Genomic DNA, 24,406 nt, shown 5'->3' with positions numbered 1-24,406 from the left:
TGTATCTTACACTAACACTGTATTCTCCTTATGGGTTAAAATGTCTACATTTAGTTGTCTGTATGTTGTTTCGGCTCCAGAGGCATTTTCCTAATATAAGCAGCAAATGAATAAACCTAAGATCATATTTTTTCACACCTTGAACCAAACCTTATCTTGTGAATGGAAAAGAATTCCTGGCTAGAATGAGGTGTTTCCTGCTGAATTGTTTTCAGTTTTTTTCAGTTTTGCAGATTTCCGCACTCTGTAAATGTGCCAGAATATTCAATGACACCTTGGGAAAAATGAAGTAGTCATTCTTTTTCAGTTGAAGGGTGGTATACATACAACTGCAGGAGTTTTGGACATAATGGATGGACCGTGCCACACAAGAATCTAATTTTATTTAAGCCTATCATGAAGGTATTCCCTATAATGAAAACAGACCATGAATGCTTAGATCACTGTTCCCTATATCAGTTATCCCCCAGGGTCTTTGGTTGTTCCTACAGCTTTTTTCTTTTGGTATAATGTTTGTGCCAGGTATAGTTTTGGTTGGTTTTTGGGGGGCTTTTAGAGTTCATGTTGTAGGGCAGGTAGTATCAGCTTGTCCCTACCTGGAGCTTGCTGGGTCTGGTGCCATAAACAGGAAATCTGTCATTACTTTTTCAAGCTCTTGCAGGCTGTTGTTTTTACAAAGTGTTTTATTCATTTAAATTTACACTTTACATTTCGCACCTTAGTATAATACATATTTTGCTTGTATGGATTCTTTTCAGTGCCATCACGCTTGCACATCATCAACACAGTAACAGTTCAACACAAAATAAACACACACGTACACAGATAAATACAAGGCATGCATGCTCAATAGGTAGCTGTGGGTTAGAACAAGCCTATAGTATACAATTCCACATAATTACAAACTCAAATTAAAGGATCTTTCCGAGTCAGGTCCTTCTCAGCAATACAGCGAAAAAAAAGGACGAATCCAACAGTGACACTTTATGTTGAAGCCAATATGGCCAAATATGCAAAACACAACACTGACTCTTTAAACCAGTGCTTCTCAACTGGTGGGTCTGGGACCCAAAAGTGGGTCGCGAAGCTCTTTCTAGTGGGCTGCGAATATATGCCAGGGAAGAAAAATGTGACAGACCCCAATCTACGTAAGCCCTAAGTGAACATACAGTAATTTCATACATGTATTTTTTTTTAGGTTTTCCAATGACAATGAGTAAAATTCATTTTTTTCTCAAGATTTTTTACCTATTTATCTCCATTTTGTTGGGAAATAAAGCTGCTTTACCCAAGATAACAAGGAAACCCTTTGAGTAATTACCAAACTTCCATGTTATCTCAGAAAAATGGAATAAAATAAAATGTATGCATGCAAATCATCCCGTAATTCCGTGCTTTTATAATGTTTCTGTTTTGTCCCATTCCTTTGTTCAATAAGTTTTTCTATTTAAAGCCCAAACTTCAACATTTGGCATGTTCTTATGTCTTCATGGTGTAATGGTAGCGAAGAATACTGATTAACCATTGACTACTGATCAACTAACATTCATGAAATGAATGAAGATTTTTTTATTTATTTATTTTTTAATTTGGATTGCAATTTCTCTTAAGGAGGTGGAGTTGGTGGGTCCTGATGCCTGACCAGTTGAGAACGACTGCTTTAAACAAATTACACTCCAAGTTTTCTTTGGTCAATGACAACATATGAAGTCAAATCTAATTTTTCCTGTGATAGAAAGTTAGTAAAAGTGATTTTGATAGCTGTATTTTGTAGGCTGTTTTAACTCCTGAGGCTTATTCTGTATCAGTTAATCTTAAAAAACAAAACAAAACATATTCAATCACAAAGAGTTAAAATACTTCTGTCGGTCTTGGTTATTGAAGTATACTTTAATGCAGTATACAGCACTAATCTCAACAGAGTAGTATCATACCAAAATGTGCACTGCTATTCTGCACTGATGATGGTTTAACCACCACTTTTTTCTTCTTCTACTCCTTTTTTAACAGCGCATTGCAAACATGTTAGCTGACAAACATGTGACACCGATTTTCACCCACTATTAAATTGATTTAACTTGTATTTTATTTATCATAATTCCCTCAAAGAGAGTTAACTTATTTTGCCTTAAATGCCTTCTGCTTATTTAAATTATGCCACCATTGGTAGGAGCACACTAGCTAGCCAGTGGATGCCAATGCAAGCTAGCACGCTAAATCTGCTACATCACTCACCAGTATGGTGTTAATTAAAGACCCCGTAAAGTGAAAATAAATCTGTAATTAGGTTTTGTTGTATGACAGGTCTCTGTGTCAGAAACCTCTAGTTTAAATTTTAGTCAAATAAAACATCTCTTAATTTATAAAATCAAGCTTCAAACTCATGAAAAATGAGGCGGTAAAATCTGCTCCAGGATGGTGTGGGCGTGTCTGTTGAATGAGCTGTATTTTATTTTTATTTTCTAAATTTGCTTGGGGCAAATTAAAAATGGACCACGTGACACAGTTGGCCCCAGTGCTGCTGTCTGGACACCCCTGCTCATAATGTCACCATGTTTATTTGATTGAAAAAATAATTATTTTCTACATAATGAATGTAGTTTCCAGCCAAACCCAGATAAATGGATACCGAGTATTTTAGAAAGATGAAATCATGTAAGCTTCTGGTTTCTTCATTCAAAAATAACCGAGAACTTCAAACAGGACAAAAGACTGGCACATAAAAATAAAGCGTAACCGTCCAGAAAATATGGCAAGAAAATATGAGCCATAAAGCTAGAGAATATAACACCAGGCACAATTTTATAAAACAATCTAAGCAGTATACATCCCTTTTTAAATAGGGATTCCACAGAAAATGAAGTTTATATGTAAGAATAAAAGAAAGAAATTGACTTCTTCCTTTCAGTATTGCCACACAGGCTGACTCAAAACTTGTTTCGGCATTTTAATGACAGCACCAGTAGAGAGACGACTTGAAATGACCAAATGGGTACAGCAAAGGTCCTCATCTCACTCTAATGAGGTGTAAGTAGAGGTTCATGGTTGCTTTAGGCCACGGATGAGCCTCTTCACTTACACTGTTGCTTCAACAAAACAACTGGTCCATGGTTGTCCAAGCATATCAAAAGCTTTCCCATCCACTTACTCTACATTCGGTACGGGGGCATGTTGAGGGCGTAAGCCGAAAACTTCTCTCAGGTTGTTCCGTCCCATTCGCTTGTTTTTGTAGCAGATGTAGATGATAATCGCAATCACAACAAGCAGAACAAGCCCGATGAGAAGCCCCACTATGATGTATTTGATGTAGTTGACTGCAAAGATTGAGAAGAAATAAAAAGAGAGAGAAAAAAAGTGAGCTTTAGAACAGCCTCAATTCACTTGCAAATTTTTCGGAGCATTTAGCGATTTTCCAAGATAAAACAATGCCCAGTCAATCAGTATCTATCTTTATAGCATGACCAAATTTATCTCTGGACACTGTATAAAGAAGGCAGGTCTGGATCATAGTTTTTGATGTGATATTTATAAAGACAGCCCAAACATTAATCCACCATCAGCTAAGCACTACACAACATTTAGCATCAGTGGTTCTACCGGTACCTTTAACAGGCTTAAAACTTGAGCAGAACCATACTCATGATGAACAGCCATCTGCCAAAGCTGTGTTAAAGTTGTAAAAGAATAGAGGGGAATGCAGAGAGAGAGAAGAAGGTGATGCAGACAGCGAAAAATGGAAATACAGAAAATGTGGAAGTTGCAGGATGTGAGAAAATGGAGACATTGAAATAGAGAAGAACTAGAAAGAGAGAAAAGAAGGAAGTAGAGAATATAAGAAGGGAGATGCAAAAGAAAAGAGGATGATGCAGAAGGAGAGAAGGGGATATATGAAACAGAAAGGAGGGAGAAGCAGAGAAAGAGATGCAGAAAAAAGAGGGAGATACAGCAAACAAGAGGAAGGGGAGGAAGAAAAGGAGAGGAGAGAGATGCAGAAAGAGAAGAGGGGGATGTCAAAAAAGAGGGAGATACAGAAAATAAGAGGAGGAAGAGAAGCAGAAAAAAGGTGGAGAGATACAGAAAGAGAAGAGAAAGATGCAGAAAGAAAGTTTAAGGAGATGCAGAGAAAGACAGGAGAAAGATGCAGAAAGAGAGGTAGGAGATACAGATAGAAGAGGGAAGGGATAAAAATAGAGGGAAACAGAAAAAAAGGAGAGGAAGATGCAGAAAAGAGAGAGGCAGAAAAGAGAGGAGAGAGAGGCAGAAAGAGAAGAGAAAGATGCAGAGAGAAAGTTGAGAGAGATAAAGACAGGAGAAAAATGCAGAAAGAGAAGAAGGAGATGCAGTAGGAGAGAAGAGAGAGATACAGAATAATAGCAGAGGGAGAAATCAAAAATAGAGAAAGATATAGAAAACAAGACGAGGAAGATGAGGGAAAAGAAGAAAAAGAGAGGAGAGAGATGCAGAAAGCGAGATAACAAGTAGAGAAACTTCAGTGAATAATTTGAATTTGTGGCTGTCCTGGCCATAAATTCATCTCCAACATATATTCTTGGATATGGCTGTACTATCAGTAACAGCACTAACTCTAAGAAAGATGAGCAGAAACAGCTATGACTGATAGAAGACTGAACATTTTACTACAAGTGTTAGCAGCTAAGCTGATCATGAAACGGAGAGGACTGAAATTGGTAATTACAATACCTGATGTTGAGTTGCTCTTAGATTCATGTTTATTCACATTTGTAAAAATGATAATAGATGTAATGCTAATGTTGGTATAAAACTAATATGACCTATGAACTCATGTAAATGTCCATCACTGGAATAAGCTACGCTCTAAAATGCACAGATGTATATTATTTTAATAGTATGGCACAATTTCAAAACAAGGTTTGCAAAGTTAAAGTGGTTTAGGCATCCATTGAGCTAACTAAAGCCTCTGTGTATGAAAATAGTGCTTTTAACTCTCCATGCTGCTGTCACAGTCAGCAGACAACAGTTGCATCAAAAGTCTATTAAACAGATAGATGACAAGTTCTTGACTGTAAAAGGGACACCATCTACAGAACCAAAGGACATTTCTACAGAGGGCATGTCAAAAGACACCTTATTTATGAACTGTTTACTAGTTTAAAAGTGGTGAAATTATGTTTTTTTTTTATATCTAAAATATTTGTAACTTACAACCTGGCACCCAGCAACAAGACAATTTACCAGCATTTAATTACCCACCTTAGGATGATGGGTAATGCCAGATGAAAATGTGTGCTGTGTGAATATGACCAGTCTTATTCTTTGTGATGCCATGTGCTAAGGGGCACGATTTCTAACTCTACAAATCAGTAAACAGTCTTATCTCTGGAAGAGTGAAAATGCCAAAATCTATAACTCACCTCGGACATTGACATCAAACTCCACTTTGAAACTCCCAACGCTGTTGATGGCCCTGCAGGTGAACCTGCCACTATCTTCAGTAGTTACAGAGTCAATAATGAGGATACTGCCTGTGAAGGGGAAGGGTCTCCCTGATGGATGGGTCCAGTTGTAAGAGGGGGTGGGGTTACCGATACACGTGCAGTTCAGTTCCAGCTTGTCTCCTTCAACAGCGTCTTTCATCTCTGGAAATCCTCGTGTGCCCAGCTCAGGCTTATCTGTATGTCCATGAAATGGAGGAGGAACATAACTCCTTGTCATTACAGAAATATGAATAAGAATATCAATTAAGTAAAGATTATACACAACAGCACATATATAATCACTTTTGGAAAGGACTTCAATATTCTAATACAGTTCTGTCCTGTTAGAATTTCTGCTGAAACGTTACCTCAAAGAGATCTTGGAGCAATAACTGACATGTTTTATTGACTACCTTTACCTATAGACTCAGCTGTATTTACTTTAATTTGCTCAGTTATGCTTTCAGTGTGGATGGGCACACAGACACAACCTGACACGAAATAGAGATACCGCAACGTGGTGCATTTATACCCAGTGCCAGCTTCCTCCTTGCAACAAAATCATGTCTGTAGCATGTTTTGATGTCTTGCATGTCTAAAAATTTTGGAGATGTGCGCAGCCAGGTGAAAATTTGCCAAATGGCACCCCAGTGAGGGGGCGTGTCCGAAGATTTTACGTGACCTTCAACACACTGACACTCACGACTCCATGGATGCGTCAAGCATAAAACAGGCTTTAAACTTCTATCATGTCTTGGCCAGCAAGGGACAACCTCCTGAAAATGCACAAGTGTCAGCTAAAAAAAATGCTTTATTATCTTTCGGGTTATAAACTGTTTCTTCCTGATGGGCACCAAACTAGAGATCAGGTAGACATTACAAGGCTTTTAAAGCTTTCTCACTGAAAATATGCCAATGAGAGCAAGAACGTCCATAAGGGGGGCAAAGGGTAGAGCTTTCTGAGGCCCAGCCAAATGTGGGACTCACGGAGTCCAGGAAAATCAAGGTCCATTATAGAGTAAAAGCTGATAACTTTGTTTCATATTTAACCTAATAATAACCACTTTGTCAAAGAAAAAATATTAATTTAATTCATATTGTAGTACAATACAGCCTCTTCAAAACCTAAACCCCTTCTCTAAAAAATGAATGGCCTTTCTTTTGCTAATGTTAACAATGTAGATAGGCACTTCAACTAAAACATCTGGAAAGTAACGTCAGATTTCATAGCTAAGCTATGATGTGCACATATAACAGGATGCCAGCAAATACAGTAGAAGGAACTAAAATAACTTTAAGAAAAAAACAGTTTTAAATAGAAAAGCACTCGAAGAGCACACACCTCTGCCATTAGCCCTATCTCCCATGTTACATGAGTGCTTCCTGTTTTATTTTGGTGTTTCCTTTGGTGACTGCTGATTTCACCTCGTTGCCTGCACCTGTGGTTAATGACCCAGAGTCTATTTAGGCAGGATCTGCTAACCAGCTCACCCCCTCTCTCCACCTTGCAGCACCAGCAGCAGCAGCAGCAGCAGCACCACCACCACCTCCTTTGTGTGCGCTCAGGTTTTGTTTAGTTAAACCTTGGTTAAAACTTCAGTAAAAGTGATATTCAAATTTAACCCATTGTGTGTGTGGTTTCCTTTGTTATGTTTGGCATTTGAGCCAGCCGTAACATCCCAATAGTGAAGAATCCTTTAAAAAATTCCTGGATGTCCCCCCACCACAGCATTCACCGGTTACTCCCTCCCCAATGGAGTGGAAACACAGTGAGGCAAAGCACTGGCTTCACTACGGTTGCCAACAGATGCACCCATGGTCTCACCGGACAACTGGAAGTCATGGCAGAGGGTGAATATTCCTCTATTCCTCCCAGCATTGTGAGGATTGTCGCTACAATTCGCTGTCTTTCTCTCTGTTACACTCCGACTCGTCTCCTCGACCGGGCGTGCGTCTTTCAAACTCTATAAACTCCAAAACTTTGAATAGAAACACACCCAAAATGCTGCTGGGATTGAAGTTACTCATGTCCGCCATCTTCTGGTGTAAAGTGGTAACAGCGCAGACCTCTGCCATTAGCCCTATCTCAATAGTACAGAATCCTTTAAAAAATTCCTGAATCCAGACAGTGATCCGGATCACTCCCAAAATTGAATCAGTTCTTCCTTTTGCCATTTCTGACATTGCCTGAAAATTTTACCAAAATCCGTCCACAACGTTTTTTAGTTATGTTGCTAACAAACAAACAAACAAACCCACCCGATCACATAACCTCCTTGGCGGAGGTAAAAATTCAGAAGGAATATGGCAAAAATTGGTAAAAAGGGGGTTTAAAGAAGCAAAAACCAGATGACAAAAAGTGGGGAACAGTGGTTACAGAGTTGCAAGAATGGGTTAAAAGTGGAGAAAATTGGTCAAAAGAGGCAAAAATTGAATAACAGCTGCAAAAATGGGTTAATAAAGGCATAACAGAGGCAAAAGTGGTCTGAAAAGCGTGAAAAGTAGTTAAAAAGTGTCAAAATTGGTTAAAAAAGGTAGAAATAGAATGACAGCTGCATAATAGGTCAAGAAAGGCAAAAAAAGAATAATAAAGGGGGAAAAGGGAAGAAATTGTGAAAATGGTGAAAAGCAGTTAAAAAGTGTCAAAAATTGGTTAAAGAAGGCAAAAACGGTTTGAAGTGGAAGAAAAAAAATGACAGCGGGGGGCTGATAAAAGGGGCATTAATAAGTAATTTGAACATTAGAACCCAATAATAGCTTGATACACTATTCAGCTAAAAAATAACTGTAAGGACACTAGCACTGATGGCAGAGATCCAACACACATGCACTGATATCACCAATAAATCACAGCCCTTTCTGTGGGCTATGAGACTGAGACAGTGGAATTAAGGGTCATTAAGGACCTGTGATTAACTGATTAAAACTACTTGACATTTTTGACAGCAATAGCAAAATGAGATTTTATATCAGACTCACAGTAAATAGTGGTAGGCATCTTCTGTGACATGACCTCTGGAGGGGGCTGTGGTCCTTCACTTCCCAGATTAAGCTCTGCAGCACACCAGTAAACAGCTCCTTCTTGATATCTCATGGGGAAAATTTCATGTGTAAAGATGTGATCCACTGGTTTAATATCATTTAAATCTCTGACCTTAACCCAGACAAATGGGTTATCATCTCTGTAGAAGACTGCAGTGACGTTTTCAATAGGAGCAACATTCTTTACATTACACTCCATAGTGTAGAGTTTATACTCTAACAGCGGCCCAGTGTGGTCACTAAAACTAAAGGACACCGTATCCGGAGGCTCTGTGGAGACAAGCAGAGAGAAATTTGGGGGTAAATGATAAAAAAACAAAAAAATTCAATTAGCTAAAAATATTAAAACATGCATCACTCTATTTCTCTGCCATGCATATTATCTGTCAAAACACAGGAAGAGATTCCCTGAGTGAAAAGTCTGAGCATGTCCGTATTTGCATCGGTACATTTTAAAGTAACTGAAGTATTGTTAGTTCATTAATATGAGTGTTTTACTCCATTCATCCCAGCCCCTCTTTATCTCCTGACCCTGTCACCATCCCTGCCTCGCTTAACCCTATGCACTCTTCCTCTGTTCCTCAATCATAACTATCCTCCCTTCAGGCGCCCATCTAAGTTTGGTTAACATCACAAGTTTAGATATTTCCTCTTCTTATTGGCTACTTTAGTCTATTCTTTCTTAATAAAAAAAAAAAATGTTGGTTATACTTCTCTGCATGCAGGGGCGCCAACAAGGGGAGAATAAGGAGAAGAATTCTAGGGGCCCATGATATGACACTCAGTAATAAACGTACAATCACACATATATTTTATTTACAAGTATTGGTAACACTAAGTTTATTTGTTTTGGAAAAATAATTCAAAACTCCCCCCATTTAAATAAAATGGTTCAGTCCACCTGCTCCGTGAGGCAGCTTGCAGAGCAACTTTTCACAGAAAGTGAATGGAGGCGGAGACGGAAAGATGCCTCAAAAGTTAGTGAGTTAAAAAAGACTCAGACAGGAGAAAGAAGCAAGTCACCCAGTTCTTTCATAGGTAAGGTGGATCTGTTAGAGTTCATGTGATGGAAAGTAGCCTGTTGTCTATTTCTAACTTTGTACATACTTTATAAGCTAGCTCACTTTTCTCCTCAAAATAGCTCATATTTTTGAAGAAAACTCTGGATTTATACATTTCATTGTTGCTTTAGTTAAATAATCAATGCAGGTGAATGTTTAGCAAGCTGCTCTGCTCATATTCAATCAGTCAAAAAATGACACATGTTCCAAACAGACACGTCAACAGCAGCAGCAGCCGTCTGTCAGTCCCCCCTTCCCACCTGAACCAGCCCAAGTACCCCCTGAAGAAGGAGGTGAGCAGCTGTGTGTTTACTTAATCGATTATTATGGAGAAAAAACATTAAAGAATAAAAAATCCTCCTGAAATAAAAAAGCCTATGGTCCGTATTTATGTCAGAATGATTTTAATGGTTTAAAAAACACCAGCTATCTCTGAAATATGTTTGGTCAGTAGTTTGGGACTCTCAGCCCCCTGCTCTGCAGTAGGAACAGAGAACATTTCTAGTGTGTGCAGACTGGGTGACTGCTCTCAATCCAATCAGAGAAATGTTTACATTTTTTGGAAATCAGAAAATTAAATAGTAACAACGATATAGCCTCATATACATATTTTTCACCACAAATCTAATGCCATCACCTGTGAGTCTACAGTTTTAGAGATAAATTAAAACAGTGGAGTATTGGTAGTAAAATCACATTTTCCTTTGTTATTTTTGGTCACATCACTAAAACACCATTAAGTAAACCAAAATGGTGAGGCCACCTGAAATGGTGATTATGATGCTATTACAAATGGTATTACATTATAGGAAATACTATATATTGTGAGCCTACTTTACTTAGTTTAACATCTGCTGCTGATTTTACTTATTATCATTCTTGTTAATTTTATTGATTTTTATTGTTTGCTTGTTGCATCTTGTTCTATAGATGATAATGTTCAAATTACAATAAATCATAAAAGGCAATTGGCCATTTTGTTTTTGATGGTGTTTTTAGCTGAGATTTTATTTGTTTCTCCACAGATTATAATTGCATTTCATTTTAATGGAAGAGGTTATTTTGTAAGTTTTGTATTTCCAGGTAATCAATCTTAAGAGAATTTTATGTTCAAGTATTTAAAGAAAGAGATGGATTTTGGAATATAGAGTATCAGTCTTGCAGCAAATAATTGAATCTAAATGAATTTCATTGTATTTTCAGTGCTTCCCCTACCAAGTAACTGTCATGTTGTTCTTTTCACAAATATGGGAATGATAGTCAAAAATATCATTAAAATGCATAGTTTTATGTAAAACAGTATCAAAATTTTCTGCCGGCCTGATGGCTGGCTGTGGGTGCCAAGTAAGATTTCTTTTCATGGGGCCAGAAAGCCCTGGCGGTGCCCCTGGTATAAATGGTTGTCTGACTTCCTCTCTCCATCCCTTCCTTCATCTATTTGTTTAACTTTCTTTTGTAGGTGATAACAATAAACTACTCTAAATCCATTTCTTTACTGGTGTTAGTGAAAGCAGGATTACTTACTGTAGAGAGTGAAAGGCAGGATGCTACAACACTGGTCATTAGATTCAGTATTATAATAGCATTGGAGAGATAGATCCCATTCGGTCAGGCTGTCAATTGTCCATGTAATAGTGGTTCCGTTTTTAGTTCTGGATCCCACAGAACGCTCTAAATCAAATACCTGGTTGAGACAGTCACGCTCACATACGGTGCAGATGGCAGATGCTGGATCACCATACTTTACCACCAGGGTGGATGGAGTAAACTTTGGTTTATCACTACAGTTTGTATCTGCAACAAAGACATAGAAAGTTATGGTTTAAAAGAGCAGTAACAATTAAAATTTGTTCATTAAATCAGAGTTGACATCAGGGCTTTCAACCATGTCTTCGAACAGCCATAAATATTTATGTTTTTTCACTTTGATTTTCTCTGAAATACCTTTAGATATTTAAGGAAGTGGTATGTTTCCAGGCAGGTATGTTAGCAGTGCAGACCTGCAACAATTCTGCACATATGCTACAGAATACCTAAGTTTGCGTGACATATTAGTGTATTTGTGATAAAATATAAATCAAAAAGGTATACAAAATATGGCATTTTTGCTGATATCTGATTGCAAATTTATTTTAGCACATAACAATACTGATATGCATCTAGAAATGGAGTTCAGACCTCAAACTTTAGTCATTAAAGACACAAAATATCGAATTTCTGCACTGATATACTTATCATTCAAAGTGACCATTTTTAATTGAAGTCTTAAGTATCTCAGATATTTCCTAAAATGTCCAAAGACAGAAAATTCTTAATTTTTATAATTGCAATGGGACGAGTCTTTTCATGTAGCCTCCCATAGGTTACAAGTTTGAAACTCAACTCTGTAGCATGGCAAGCCTCTACTCTCAGCATTTCAGGTAAGTTAAGACCAGCACTGCTCAGTGACACCCACTTCCATGACCTCCTTCTCAATACTACTTATTGTTTTGAACTGAGGACTCTCTTCAACAAAACAGCACATCATAGGGTGTATTTACTAAACAGAAAATCCATGTTTTGTTTTCATTAAAAAAGAAACTCCTCAAATGAGGGAGAAATGCACAGACTAAGGCACTTCCTGGTCATGCTGGAAGGGATACCAGGATAGGCATGTGCTCTAGTGTCACTTCCAGTGCAAAAGCACATTCTGGGACCACTTCCAGCGTGACCAGGACGTGCCTTTTTCAGTACATTTCTCCTTCATAATGAGAAATTTATAAATGAAAACAAAACTTTCACATTCTGTGTGTTTAAAACACACTTTAGAGTTTAAGGAATTGGGATGAACAAAGAAAAGACTACAGCTGATGTAGATCTGCTAGTCCTGCCTAAAACTCCACAAACATATTTGTACATATGGCTGATATTTACTGCCTATATAGGCCAATATGTGCAGTCTATAAACCAGTTGTTAATAGTTCAAGATTTTCATATGTGCTGATACTGAAAGTTAACTTTTCAAGCTTATAGCCCTATATGTATATGTGCATCCCTAATTTACATTTCCATATTTTTTAGTACAATGTCAACAATGTTGATGCTTTTATACTTTCTAAATACTATGGCTAGGTTTACATGAGAGCTTTAATTCCCCTTTAATTCAGAATAAAATTTAAATCCTCTTCAAAAAGATTAAAAATGACCTTGTAAACACCTAATTCTGAATGAAAATGACCATTCCGAATTGAACTTAAATCCGAAAGTAAGTGATTTTAAATCCAAATTGAATTATTCCTTGATCATGTATATGTTCATTCTGCTTTAAATTAATTCCGGTTGTTCTGTGCAAGCTCGTTCTCTTGTCCTGTCGCGATGACACACACATTCCATGCTAGCGGGCACATATTCCAGGATGGCAAGTGTTGGACTCGAGCTGAGACTATTTATTGAATAAGAGCCTTAGAAGATATGGATTTAATGAAAAGAGTGGATGGACAGAAGCAGACGGAGTTTGTTTTCTTGCTGCAGATGTAAATACGTCACGTCTGCCCTCTGTCCAATCAGAACCCTTTCCAACCCCCAGACCTTAAGCGGAATTGAATAAAGGGGATTAAATGTGCTTTCCATGTAAACCTCAATTCGGAATTACTATTTCCATGCAAACGCGAAGGAGAATACTTTAATTCCAAATTATTTATTTCTAAATAATTAATTTAGAATTAAAAAACATCATGTAACCGTGGCCAGTATGATTTAAAACAACACATTTCTGATTTAATAATGAATAGTAGGGCTGTCATGATTTATCACATTAATTGCAAATAATAGGGCTGAAACGATTCTTCTAATTATCTGGCAATTTGATTCCAAAAATTCCTTGAGGCAAATGATCCGCCTTGAGGCTTTCCTTAAATCAGTCCTGCATCCATATACGGCCATGTTGTAGACTGGACATCGCGCCATGTGCTGCGCGGTGTGCTGTGTTTCGCATGGACGGCTATTTGTGTGGCACAATGCCCTTTTTCTTCACTGTTACTATAACGTAACATGCATCATACGAGGCGTGAAAATCACGAGGGAAGAGAAGTTGATGCAGTGATGTTTACAGGCACTCATCCTGCGTTTTTATGCATCCACTGGCTGCGGCTTTATGGCAGATACTGCACCATGCCAGCACCTGTAAATGCATGAGTCACAGTGCTCATTTTGTGTCTGCAGACTTCAGGAAATTTCGTAAACTTCTCTGATTGACCCAACAGTTTCACAGAACACCATCAGGCTTCATGAGTCAAGTCCTGTTTTGGGCCCCCTGCCCCCCACCCCTCTGCATGTGCATGTAATGCATTGAATTGTAAATTGTCTAAAATTCAGCGCACTGACATCGTATTTTTCAAAAAGTTTCAGCATCCCAAATGTTTTGATGAAACTTCTATTGATAATAAATTGACACCAATTAAATAAAAACACCTCAATGCCTCAGACAGTGACAGAGACTAAGTAGGTTAAATTTTATCATTATACAGTCGGGATTCAACAGGTCATAGAAGCAGCTTTATCCCTTAAAATGTGTTCTCAACTCAACTCAACTTTATTTATAAAACACTTTAAAACAACCACAGCCGAAACAAAGTGCTGTACATAAATAGACAAAACAACGCAGGGACAAACAATTAAAACAATGAATAGCTATAAACACTAAAATAATTGTTTCATTGTTTTTAAAAACAATTTAAGAACAATAAAACAATAACTAAAGACAAACCATAAAAGCACTAAGGCAATAAAAATGGGTTTTAAGACGATTTTTGAAGATGGACAGTGAGGAGGCTTGTCTAATGTGGGAAGCTCGTTCCACAATTTGGGGGCAGCGATAGAAAAAGCTCTATCCCCTCTGAACTTCCGTTTTGACCTCGGTACCTCCAGATCAGCTGACCTGAGGCACCGACCAGGAGCGTAGGGGTGAAGGAGCTCAGAGAGGTAAGACGGGGCCAGACCATTCAAAGATTTAAAAACAAATAAAAGAATCTTTAAATGGACTCTAAAGTGCACAGGCAGCCAGTGGAGGGAGGCCAGGATGGGAGTAATGTGTTCCCTCTTACGTACTCCAGTTAAGAGGCGAGCAGCTGCGTTTTGCACCAACTGGAGACGTGCGAGGGAGGACTGACTGACTCCAAAATAAAGTGCATTACAGTAATCCAGCTGAGATGTAATAAAGGCATGGATAACTGTTTCAAAGTGCTGTTGTGCGAGGAAAGGCTTCACCTTTGCCAGCTGCCTAATCTGAAAAAAGCTGGACTTCACTACAGAGCTAATTTGCCGATCCAACTTAAAATCACTGTCCATTTTAAAACCCAAGTTTGAGGCCTTGTCCACACAAAGACGAAAATGATATATTGCCATTTCATTTTGGAAAAGTTTTCTGTAAAGATGGAGTCGTTTCAGGAACCACTGAAATGACTGAAAACGCTGTAGTACATATACCACGCCTGTAAGTGGCGCTGTAACATTGCCATGGAAATGCACCAAAGTAGAAGAAGAATATCACAGTAAACTAACATAAACTTTCTTTTAGTTGCCCTTCTGGTTGTTCTCCGCGTTGGATTTAAGAATATATGGTTTATGTGTTTTGCCTTGGTGGTAAAGGCGCATCAGATTTTGCTGTTAAAGCCATGACAAACTGAGTAGCTTCTGCAGCACGAACACAACACTGTATTCAGTGATTATTGTTTTGGCTGGACCCGCGCAGGTGCCTTAAGAGAGCTACGCTCTTTGTGACGTAATCGTTTCAAGAAAGATGCAGATAGGCATCCATACGGAGACGAAACGGTAGTCGTATACAGATTTATGCACTCTGGGACCCGGTTTCAAAAAGTATCATTTACAGTCACCTGAAACGCCGATCCGACAAAAAACGTTTGCGTATACACCTGAATTCGTTTCTGTGTGGACGGGGCCTGAGACTGTTGGCTTTAGATAATCAGTCAAAGGACCCAAGTCAACAGGAGGGGGTACACAAGGGCCACTGAGACCAAACACCGTCACTTGTTTTTTTCTCATTGAAATTCAAAAAGTTCGAAGCCATCCAGGCTTTGATGTCTTCAAGACATGCCAGGAGTGGTGTGAGGGAGAAAGCATTTTTCTTTTTCAACGGCACATATATCTGACTGTTGTCAGCATAACATTGGAGAGAAATGCCATGCTTTCTCAGGATGGAGCCCAGGGCGGTAAATACAAAGAGAAAAGCAGGGGCCCTATAATCCACCCCTGTGGAACCCCATACGGCAGTGGAGCAGTGCTGGACTCTGAATTTCCAAAGTTCACAGTCATACTTCTGTCAGCCAGATATGACTTGAACCACTTAAGCGCAGTACCACATATACCCACTAGGTGGTGTAGCCGAGCCACTAGGGTATTGTGGTCCACAGTGTCAAAGGCTGCAGTTAGGTCCAACAGGACAAAAATTACATGGTCACCAGAGTCATTTGCCAAGAGGATGTCATTAAAAACTCTTAATAAAGCTGATTCAGTGCTATGGAGAGTTTTAAAGCCGGATTGAAAGACCTCCAGGACTTCATGCTCATCCAGAAAAGACTTTATCTGAACATGAACAACTTTCTCCAAAATTTTTTAAATAAAAGGGAGCTTGGAGATAGGCCTAAAATTGGCCAGCACACTGCAATCAAGCAGGTTTCTTAAGTAGAGGCTGCACCACTACATGTTTAAAACTTAAGGGAACAACACCAGAAGACAGACTGCTGTTTATGATAGCCAGAACCGACTGCCCTATACTAGGGAAAATCTCTTTAAAAAGGCTAGGAGAAACAGCATCACAGGGAGAACCTGAAGGCTTAATATGGGCAACCAGATCTTCTAAAAACGACAGCGATACAGGCTCAAACTTATCAAGAGCTGCAGAGCAGGGAACAGGGTCTGAGGGGTCAGATGCAGGAGCTGCGATAAGAGACCTTGCAGTAGCAACCTTATCAATAAAAAGTGCAGGAAGCTATTGCACATTTCAGGAGATAACTCCAAGCTGACAGGCTGTGGGGCATTTAGAACAGTGTCAATGGTTTTAAATAACACACGTGGGTTATGACGATTGGACTCAATGAGGTTTGACAGATATTCTCTTTTAGTCTCTTTAACAGCGTTCTGGTAGCAGCGCCAACAGTCCTTTAGGATTTGGAAAGAAACCTGCAACTTGTCCTTCTTCCACCTTTGCTCAGCTTTGTGGCACTCCCGTCTAGCTGAGCGAGTATCATCAAAACCAGGGCTCAGGTTTAGCCTTGGGCTGCACAGTTTTTATTGGAGCCACAGAGTCCAGTATGGTTCGACAGGAGGAGTCAAACCAAGAGCTGAGCTCCTCTGTATTATCCAAGGCAGAGCGGACACAAAGCTCATCTAAAGCCTCAGAGAACTGACCGGCAGTACAAGAGTTAAAAATCCAGTGTCTCTGAACAGGGGCGCCAGATTTAACAACAGCACAGGAGAAAGCAACTTCAAACAATACAGGCATATGATCAGAAATCCCATCGTCACAGATCTCCAAGTTAGACACAGATAAACCATGAGAGAGGACGAGGTCTAATGTGTGTCCATGTTCATGTGTAGGAACAGAGACACACTTCACCAAATTAAGAGTCAATAAGGCTTAAAAAGTCCTTCATCAACGGCTTATCAGGACAACACACATGGAGATTAAACTCCCCAAGAAAAATGGCACGGCCATACTTTAGCATGATTTCAGCCAGTAAACCAGAAAAGTCATTTAGGGTTCTCCATGTCAGTAGATGGCCTTAAAAGGACATATTTTTATTTTACGGTGGATGAACTCAGAAAAAAATGTGCAAAAATTGAAAGTGAACACCCTTTTGAAAAATAGACCATATTCCTGAAATCTAAAGGTTCACCTTGCAGACATCATCAGACTACTGTGTGAATGATGGAGCTTTATTCTTGCTATAATGTGAAATATTACAATTATGCATAAAGTAGAGGACGTTAAAATGTTTAAGTGACCCTTTACTTTAATGACAACTTGGAGAATTTAAATAAAGTACAATGAAAGATAGGGCACATAGAGCAGCAAATAAACAACGACAGTACAGAAATTCAGTCAATAATTGCACATAAACAATAAGAGTTGAGAGTTAAGAAAAAAAGGCTGGTATTGGGAGTAGAACCATCAAATGTTTATTAAAGCAGAGGAGCTTTTCATGACATATTTAGCATCAAATTTGTGTTAATCGACATTATTCCAGTAAAATTACTTCATTGCATTTCTGTAATCATTGGTAGTAAATTTTTAAAAATGCATTCAGGCAGAGAATTTTCAAAATAAGGGTACACTTTTTCTGCACCTCTACTTTGTATGGTGCATGCTCACCATATTGATATGTCATGACTTGTATATTCACCTCTGATCAATGGTAGTCAGTCAAAACAGAGTGAAAACACTCCTTAAGATGTGTTTATGACACCTCTAAATCAGAGGTTCTCAACTTCTCAACAGGTGGCTGAACACAGCCATGCTCATTCAAATTTCTCTATTTCTGTATCAAAAAAGTATCGGACCATGACAAAAACGCATTGAACTGAACCGTGAATTTTGTGTATCGTTGCACCCCTAGTTAGAAGTGCCAAATATTAGATAAAAATGGCCAAAATAACAAAAAAAAAAACAAAAAAGTGGGAAAAACAGGCAGAAAAAAAGTGGTGGAAACGGTTTAAAAATTGAGGAAAAAAAGGGTTTCAAGTGGAAAAAATGTGTTAACATTTGGCAAAATTGGTGTGGCAACAGTGTCATTTAAAAAATAAAATTGGAGTTTTTCAAGGCATCTGAAGACCCCATTTCAGTGTCTCGCGACCCCAAATGGGGTCCCAACCCCAACTTTGAGAATCCCTGCTCTAAACTATGTCATAGTTTGACGGTTTTTTGTAGATGCATTAGGGGGGCAAAAGAATCTGTGTAACATTATGTTATATACTGACCCGTTATGAGGGGTCTGAGTCAAAAATGCCAGGGCTGAGGTTCCACCCCAGTCCAGCCCTGTACTCCAACCTTATCTGACCCGGTTTATCTGATGGCACATTTAAGTAAGCTTCAGCCTGCTGTTACAACTGTTTCTCACACGAAACATAACAAACATATGGTCTTGTCTTAAAAATGCAAAAGAATAATCTTGCAAAGACGTATTTTTTTAATGAAAAGCCAGAAACTAAGCAAACTGGAGATTCTTCGGAAAAAAACAAACATGCGCTGAGACCTTCGACCGCGACGTTACAAACAAGACACCGAACTGGGAGTGATTGCATAACTACGGGGAGCACAACAGAAAAGTAACGGAAGAATGTTCAAGAATAAACTGATATGAAAACTTACCACAGCCGGACACATGGATGTCGTTGAGAAAGTTAAAGAAAGCCAAAGCAAAAATCCCTTTACATAAGAACATCGTGTCCTGCAGCCTAGCTTAACGGCCCGGTGATAAAGACGGTTAACAATGAAAGTTGCTGTGAAAGAAAAGCCCGTCCACTCCCTTCGCGATTTAAGGAGTGGATCTCCTGTGCCCCAAATCCGCTGCAGCTTCACCAGTCGCATCAATGTCGTGGGGAGGTTCTGTGAAAATGAAGTTTAGAAGTAATGTGGACAGGGGCGCTGAAAAGGGGAGAATAAGGAGAAGGATTCTAGGGGCCCATGATTGACAGGGGCCCGGAGAGGCCCCTAATACAATTGTAAAACTGACAAAATAATATCGCACTCAGTAATAAACGTAAAATTACACATACCGTATATTTTATTTACAATGTAGTGGTAACTCTAAATTTATTTGTTTTGGAAAAATTTCTCAGTGTGCCCCCCTCTTTATTTCCGTAAAATGGTTCTGTCGTACCTGCTCCTGAGGCAGCTTACTGAAGAGTATTAGGGCCAATGAAAAACAAATTTTTGAGACAATTTTTTTCACGTGTGAGTAAAAAGTCAGAATTCTGAGAATAAAGACCAAATTCTGAGAAATAAGTCAGAATTCTGAGAATAAAGTCAGAATTCTGAGAAAAAAGTCAGAACTCCTATTAAAAAAAGGGAGATTTTTTTTTTCACTTGAAGAAAAAAGTCAGAATTCTGAGAAAAAAGTCAAAATTCTGAGATTAAAATCAGAATTCTGATCTTAAACTCAGGATTCTGAGAAAAAAAGACAGAATTCTGAGAATAAAGTCAGAATTCTGAGAAAAATTCAGAATTCTGAGATTAAAGTCAGAATTCTGAGAATAAAGTCAGAATTCCTATAAAAAAAGAGAGAGATTTTTTTTCACTCGAAGAAAAAAGTCAGAATTCTGAGAAAAAAAGTCAAAATTCTGAGATCAAAGTAGGAATTCTGAGGAAAAAAAGGTCAGAATTCTGAGAATGAAGTCAGAATTCTGAAAAAAGGGATTTTTTTTTCACTTGAAGAAAAAGTCAGAATTCTGAGAATAAAGTCAATATTCTGTGAAAAAAGTCAGAATTCTGAGATTGAACTCAGAATTCTGAGATTAAAGTCAGCATTCTGAGATTGAAGTCAGAATAATGTCAGAATTCTGACTTTATCTCAGAATGCTGACTTTTTTCTCACAAGTGAAAAAAAAAAAATTTCATCTCAGATTTTTTTTTCAGTGGCTCTAATACTCTTCCATAGCAGGTTGCAGAGCAGGGCTGTACATTAACTATTTTTTGGCCCATAACGCTGGTGCTACAGAGGTTGACAATCTTGTAGCACAGAACAAAAAACCTGTAGCACCAGGGGCGGAGCTAGGTGTTGCCAACATGAGGGGCTTAGCCCAAGACTAGGAGGTCTGGGGGCATTCTCCCACTGAGATGTTTTCCAACTTTACAGATGCTATTTTCATTGATTTTAAGCCATTTGCATTCATGGAATACACATATTTTATTTGGAGGAATTTAATGTGTCTATTAAAAAACAATTTCTATTATTTGAAAGTGTTGAGTGTATACCTTATCTCATAATGAACACATAAGTGTTACATTCACACCTCTAAACCCTATTATGTTTGTTTTTAAAATTTCCCAAGGCAAAAAGCATAACAGAATTTCAAATTGGACTTACAGTACAGCAACTATCTGAACAATTCTTTTCTGACTCACTCTGCTCTCTCTTAGTCCTCTAGTCTTTAAATCTGTCCCTTTCTCTCTCTGCTCCTCTCTTTTACTACTGGATGGACGTTTGCTCCACTGAAAGAAGAAAATACAAACAAGGAGTTTTAGATTTATGACCATTATACTACTATTGAAAGATACAGTTCATGTTTCATGATTCCTCAAATCTGGATTCATCCTCAGGCTTTTCTCTAATCATACTCTTCTTCTCCTCTTTTGGTTCATCACACATTTCCTCCCTGTTTCTTTCCCTGATGTCAGTCATTTCACTCTTTCTCCTGGAGAATCTTCTTCTGTAAGGGGTATAGCTGTCCTTTCTTCACATTTTCATCATAACTGTCCTTAACTCAGCACCTGTATTTGTTTTATCTTTTCCTTTACCTTACCTTGAAACTTAAAACTACCACAAAGTTAATCACAAGTACAGTAGTTAGTGAGGTATGTAGATTTACTTCAGACGTGTGGGGGGTCTGGGGGTTCTCCCCCAGAAATCTCTGAGCTTCAAAAGCTTGATTTCCTATATTTCTGTGTGTTTTGCACTATTTTTTTTTTTTTAACTAAAAATGAAGTGGCTAAATTAGCTATGAATTGCAGAAAAATTCTCAAGTTAATTGTTTCCACATGATGGAGTCAATAAGGTCAGACTAGACACAAAATCAAACCATCTTCCAGAGTCTAAAAGCCACATCATATTTATTTGTTTAAGATCCCAGATAAATGAGAGACCAAATCCTGTCAGACTTTCAAAATAGCCAATATTTTAAAGAGTAAAAAAGTTAGTGTTTCTATCTGGTTTTAGCCTCTCCAGTCGACAATCAGCTCACACTTCAGTGGAAACACAATAAAGAGTCGACCCAGGCTAAAGCATGAGTAGAAGTTTAATCTCCCCTCTTTTAGATCATCCTTTATTCTAGATCAGGGGTGTCAAACTCAATCACAACAGGGGCCGGATTCTGGATTTAGATCCAACCTGAGAGCCTAACAAGGTCAAGATTTAATCCAAAACTGTCAACCTTGTTTACACAGTTAATGAATTATAGGGAAAATTCAACAGTGATGATAAATGATTTTAAGATTTCTAAAAAAAGACGTCAAAATGATTAAATATCACAGTATCACTGTTAATGTGTGTCCATGTAAAATAAATGCTAAATAAATAAATCTAAAAAAAAAGAGTTTAAAGGATCAAAATCTGAGATAAAAAGTCAACTTTATAAGTCCTTAAGGTCAAAATATAAAATGAAAAGTCAATATAAGGTTTTAAAAGGCAAATATATGAGATAGAGAGTTGAAATCATGGGTTTAAAGGTCAAAATAGAATATAAAATTCAAAACGGTGACTCTTAAAGATCAAAATATGAGATAAATTCCCAATCGAGAGTTTAAGAAGTGAAATTATGGGATTAAAAGTCAAAGTTAGGAGTTGTCAAGTGGATCAAAATTTGAGGTCTCAGTTTATGCCCCTAAATCCCTCGAATCAGGCTGAACTATATACAGAGCAAAGGTTCGGGCCCCAGTTTGGCTTTCAGAATGGGCCTCAGCAGAGACGTGGGCCTCAGCAGTGGCGAGGGCCTCCACAGAGGGGAAGGCCTCGGCAGGATTCTAGGCCTCACAGATGGGAAAGGGAGAGGCAGAATAGGGCTGCAGACAAACAGAATAAGAAGAAGGGAGGCCAGAAGAAAGATAATAACAGACCAGGGTGGTAACAGAGGAGAACTTGCTTACCTTAAGTATAATTAAAATAGCTTAAAGACCCTGTAAAGTGAAATCCAAAGTTTTTGTCTTAACACTCTGGAAATGTTGGAATATTGTTGCTTTCAACATGTGAAAACTGAGATCTACATGTGACTGAATTCTGGATTTAGGCCATTTCATCTCTTTCCTGACTTGGTTTCATGTGGGCGGGGCCAATATGTGGGCTCACGATGTCATGAGCCCACAGAAGAGAATGACCCCGCCCCTCTAACACTACAATATTGTGGAAGGACGCAGTCGCTTGGAGCAGGGACTTCTGGTTCATTTTATGCAAAGGAATTCAGTCTTGTACTCTTGTACCATTCTATAATGTTCATGTTTCATTGCAAAGTTATAGTTATGCATGTTTTGTTTATTGGTTCATGTTTTTAGGGGAAAATATTTTTCCAAGTATGACACCATGAGTCAGGGGGTTAATGCTGCAGACTACCCGTGTCCTGAGTGGGCGTGGTTTCAGCTCATTCAACAGACACGCCCACACCACCCTGGAGCAGATTTCACTGCCTCATTTTTCAGGATTTGAAGCTTCATTTTATAAACTTGGAGATGCTTTATGTGACTGAAATTTGATCTGGGGGTTCATAACACAGTGATCTATCATACGACAAACCTAAATACAGATTTATTTTTACTTTACAGGATCTTTAAACTTTAGTGTGTTCTAGAAACTGAAGTATGTTTCTTTGTTCATCTTTTAACTGTGTTTCGAGGACTGAAGTGTTAGGTCTAAACTACATTACATATTGGTATTGATATCAGCTAAATTTAACCAGTAAATATCCCCATATTGTATAAACCCCAATAATGTGCATTCCTAGTCAAACTAAGAAATATGGTCAAGTTTTATGTTCTTATGTGGGTCTTTTTTAATGGATTTCTTGCAGGCCAATTCAAAAGGACCAAGGGCCACAGTTGGCCAACAGGCCATAGTTTGGACGCCCCTTCTATATTTACTGACACTCAGAGTAATAGGAAAATATTCCTAACATTAGTAGAAATTAATTAAACACTGTTAGACTTTGGTCCATATTGAACAATCACACTGGGGTCTGATGTTTATAGAGCTAATGTAAATGAACAGACGCTCTTTTCTCTCTAACAGTGTAATCAGAACATCAGTACTATTGGAGTTCACCGGTAATTAAAAAAAACTATCTCCATATCGCATCTTTACCCTAACAATAAACAAAGTTTATGCAGTGTGTGGCTGTATTAATCTATTAATCTCTCTTTCATAGGTAAGGTGGGTCTGTTAGAGTTCATGTCATGGAAAGTTCTGGAACATTAGCCTGTTGTCTATTCCCAACTTTGTACATACTTTATAAGCTAGCTCACATTTCTCCCCATATAAGCTCATATTTCTGAAGAAAACTCTGAATTTATACATTTCACTGTTGCTTTAGTTAAATAATCAATGCAGGCAAATGTTAAGCAAGCTGCTCTGTTCATATTCATTCAGTCAAAAAATGACACGTTCCAAACAGACACGACAACAGCAGCAGCAGCAGCAGCAGCCGTCTGTCAGTCCCCCCGTCCCACCTGAACCAGCCCAAGTACCCCCTGAAGAAGGAGGAGAGCAGCTGTGTGTTTAATTAATCAATTATTATGGAGAAAAAACAGTAAAGAATAAAAAATCCTCCTGAAATAAAAAAGCCTATAGTCTGTATTTATTTCAGAACGATCTTAATGGTATAAAAAGCATAGCTATCTCTGAAATATAATGTTTGGTCAGTAGTTTGGGACTCTCAGCCCCCTGCTCTGCAGTAACAGAGAACATTTCTAGTGTTTGCAGACTGGGTGACTGCTCTCAATCCAATCAGAGAAATGTTTACATTTTCTGAAAATCAGAAGATTAAATAGCAACAACCACATGTATTTTTTCACCACAAATCTAATGCCATCACCTGTGAGTCTACAGTTTTAGAGATAAATTAAAACAGTGGAGTATTGGTAGTAAAATC

The 24,406-nt window shown here is 38.3% G+C and overlaps 1 protein-coding gene across 1 annotated transcript; it reads right to left on the bottom strand.

The window, feature by feature from the left end:
• Positions 1-771: 771 nt before the first annotated feature.
• LOC121507935 (basement membrane proteoglycan-like) lies at positions 772-19,127 on the bottom strand. Its single transcript, XM_041784342.1, has 5 exons — positions 18,924-19,127; positions 11,084-11,353; positions 8,436-8,768; positions 5,394-5,651; positions 772-3,314 (listed from the first exon to the last, which is right to left on the bottom strand). The coding sequence occupies exons 1-5, from the start codon at positions 18,994-18,996 to the stop codon at positions 3,145-3,147; spliced, it is 1,104 nt and encodes a 367-aa protein (XP_041640276.1). The 5' UTR covers positions 18,997-19,127; the 3' UTR covers positions 772-3,144.
• Positions 19,128-24,406: the final 5,279 nt, after the last annotated feature.

The sequence above is a fragment of the Cheilinus undulatus genome, linkage group 4 (assembly GCF_018320785.1).
Source record: "Cheilinus undulatus linkage group 4, ASM1832078v1, whole genome shotgun sequence".
Taxonomy (NCBI): domain Eukaryota; kingdom Metazoa; phylum Chordata; class Actinopteri; order Labriformes; family Labridae; genus Cheilinus; species Cheilinus undulatus.
Note: the sequence above shows the minus strand (reverse complement) of the source record. Positions and strands in the feature narration are given on the sequence as shown.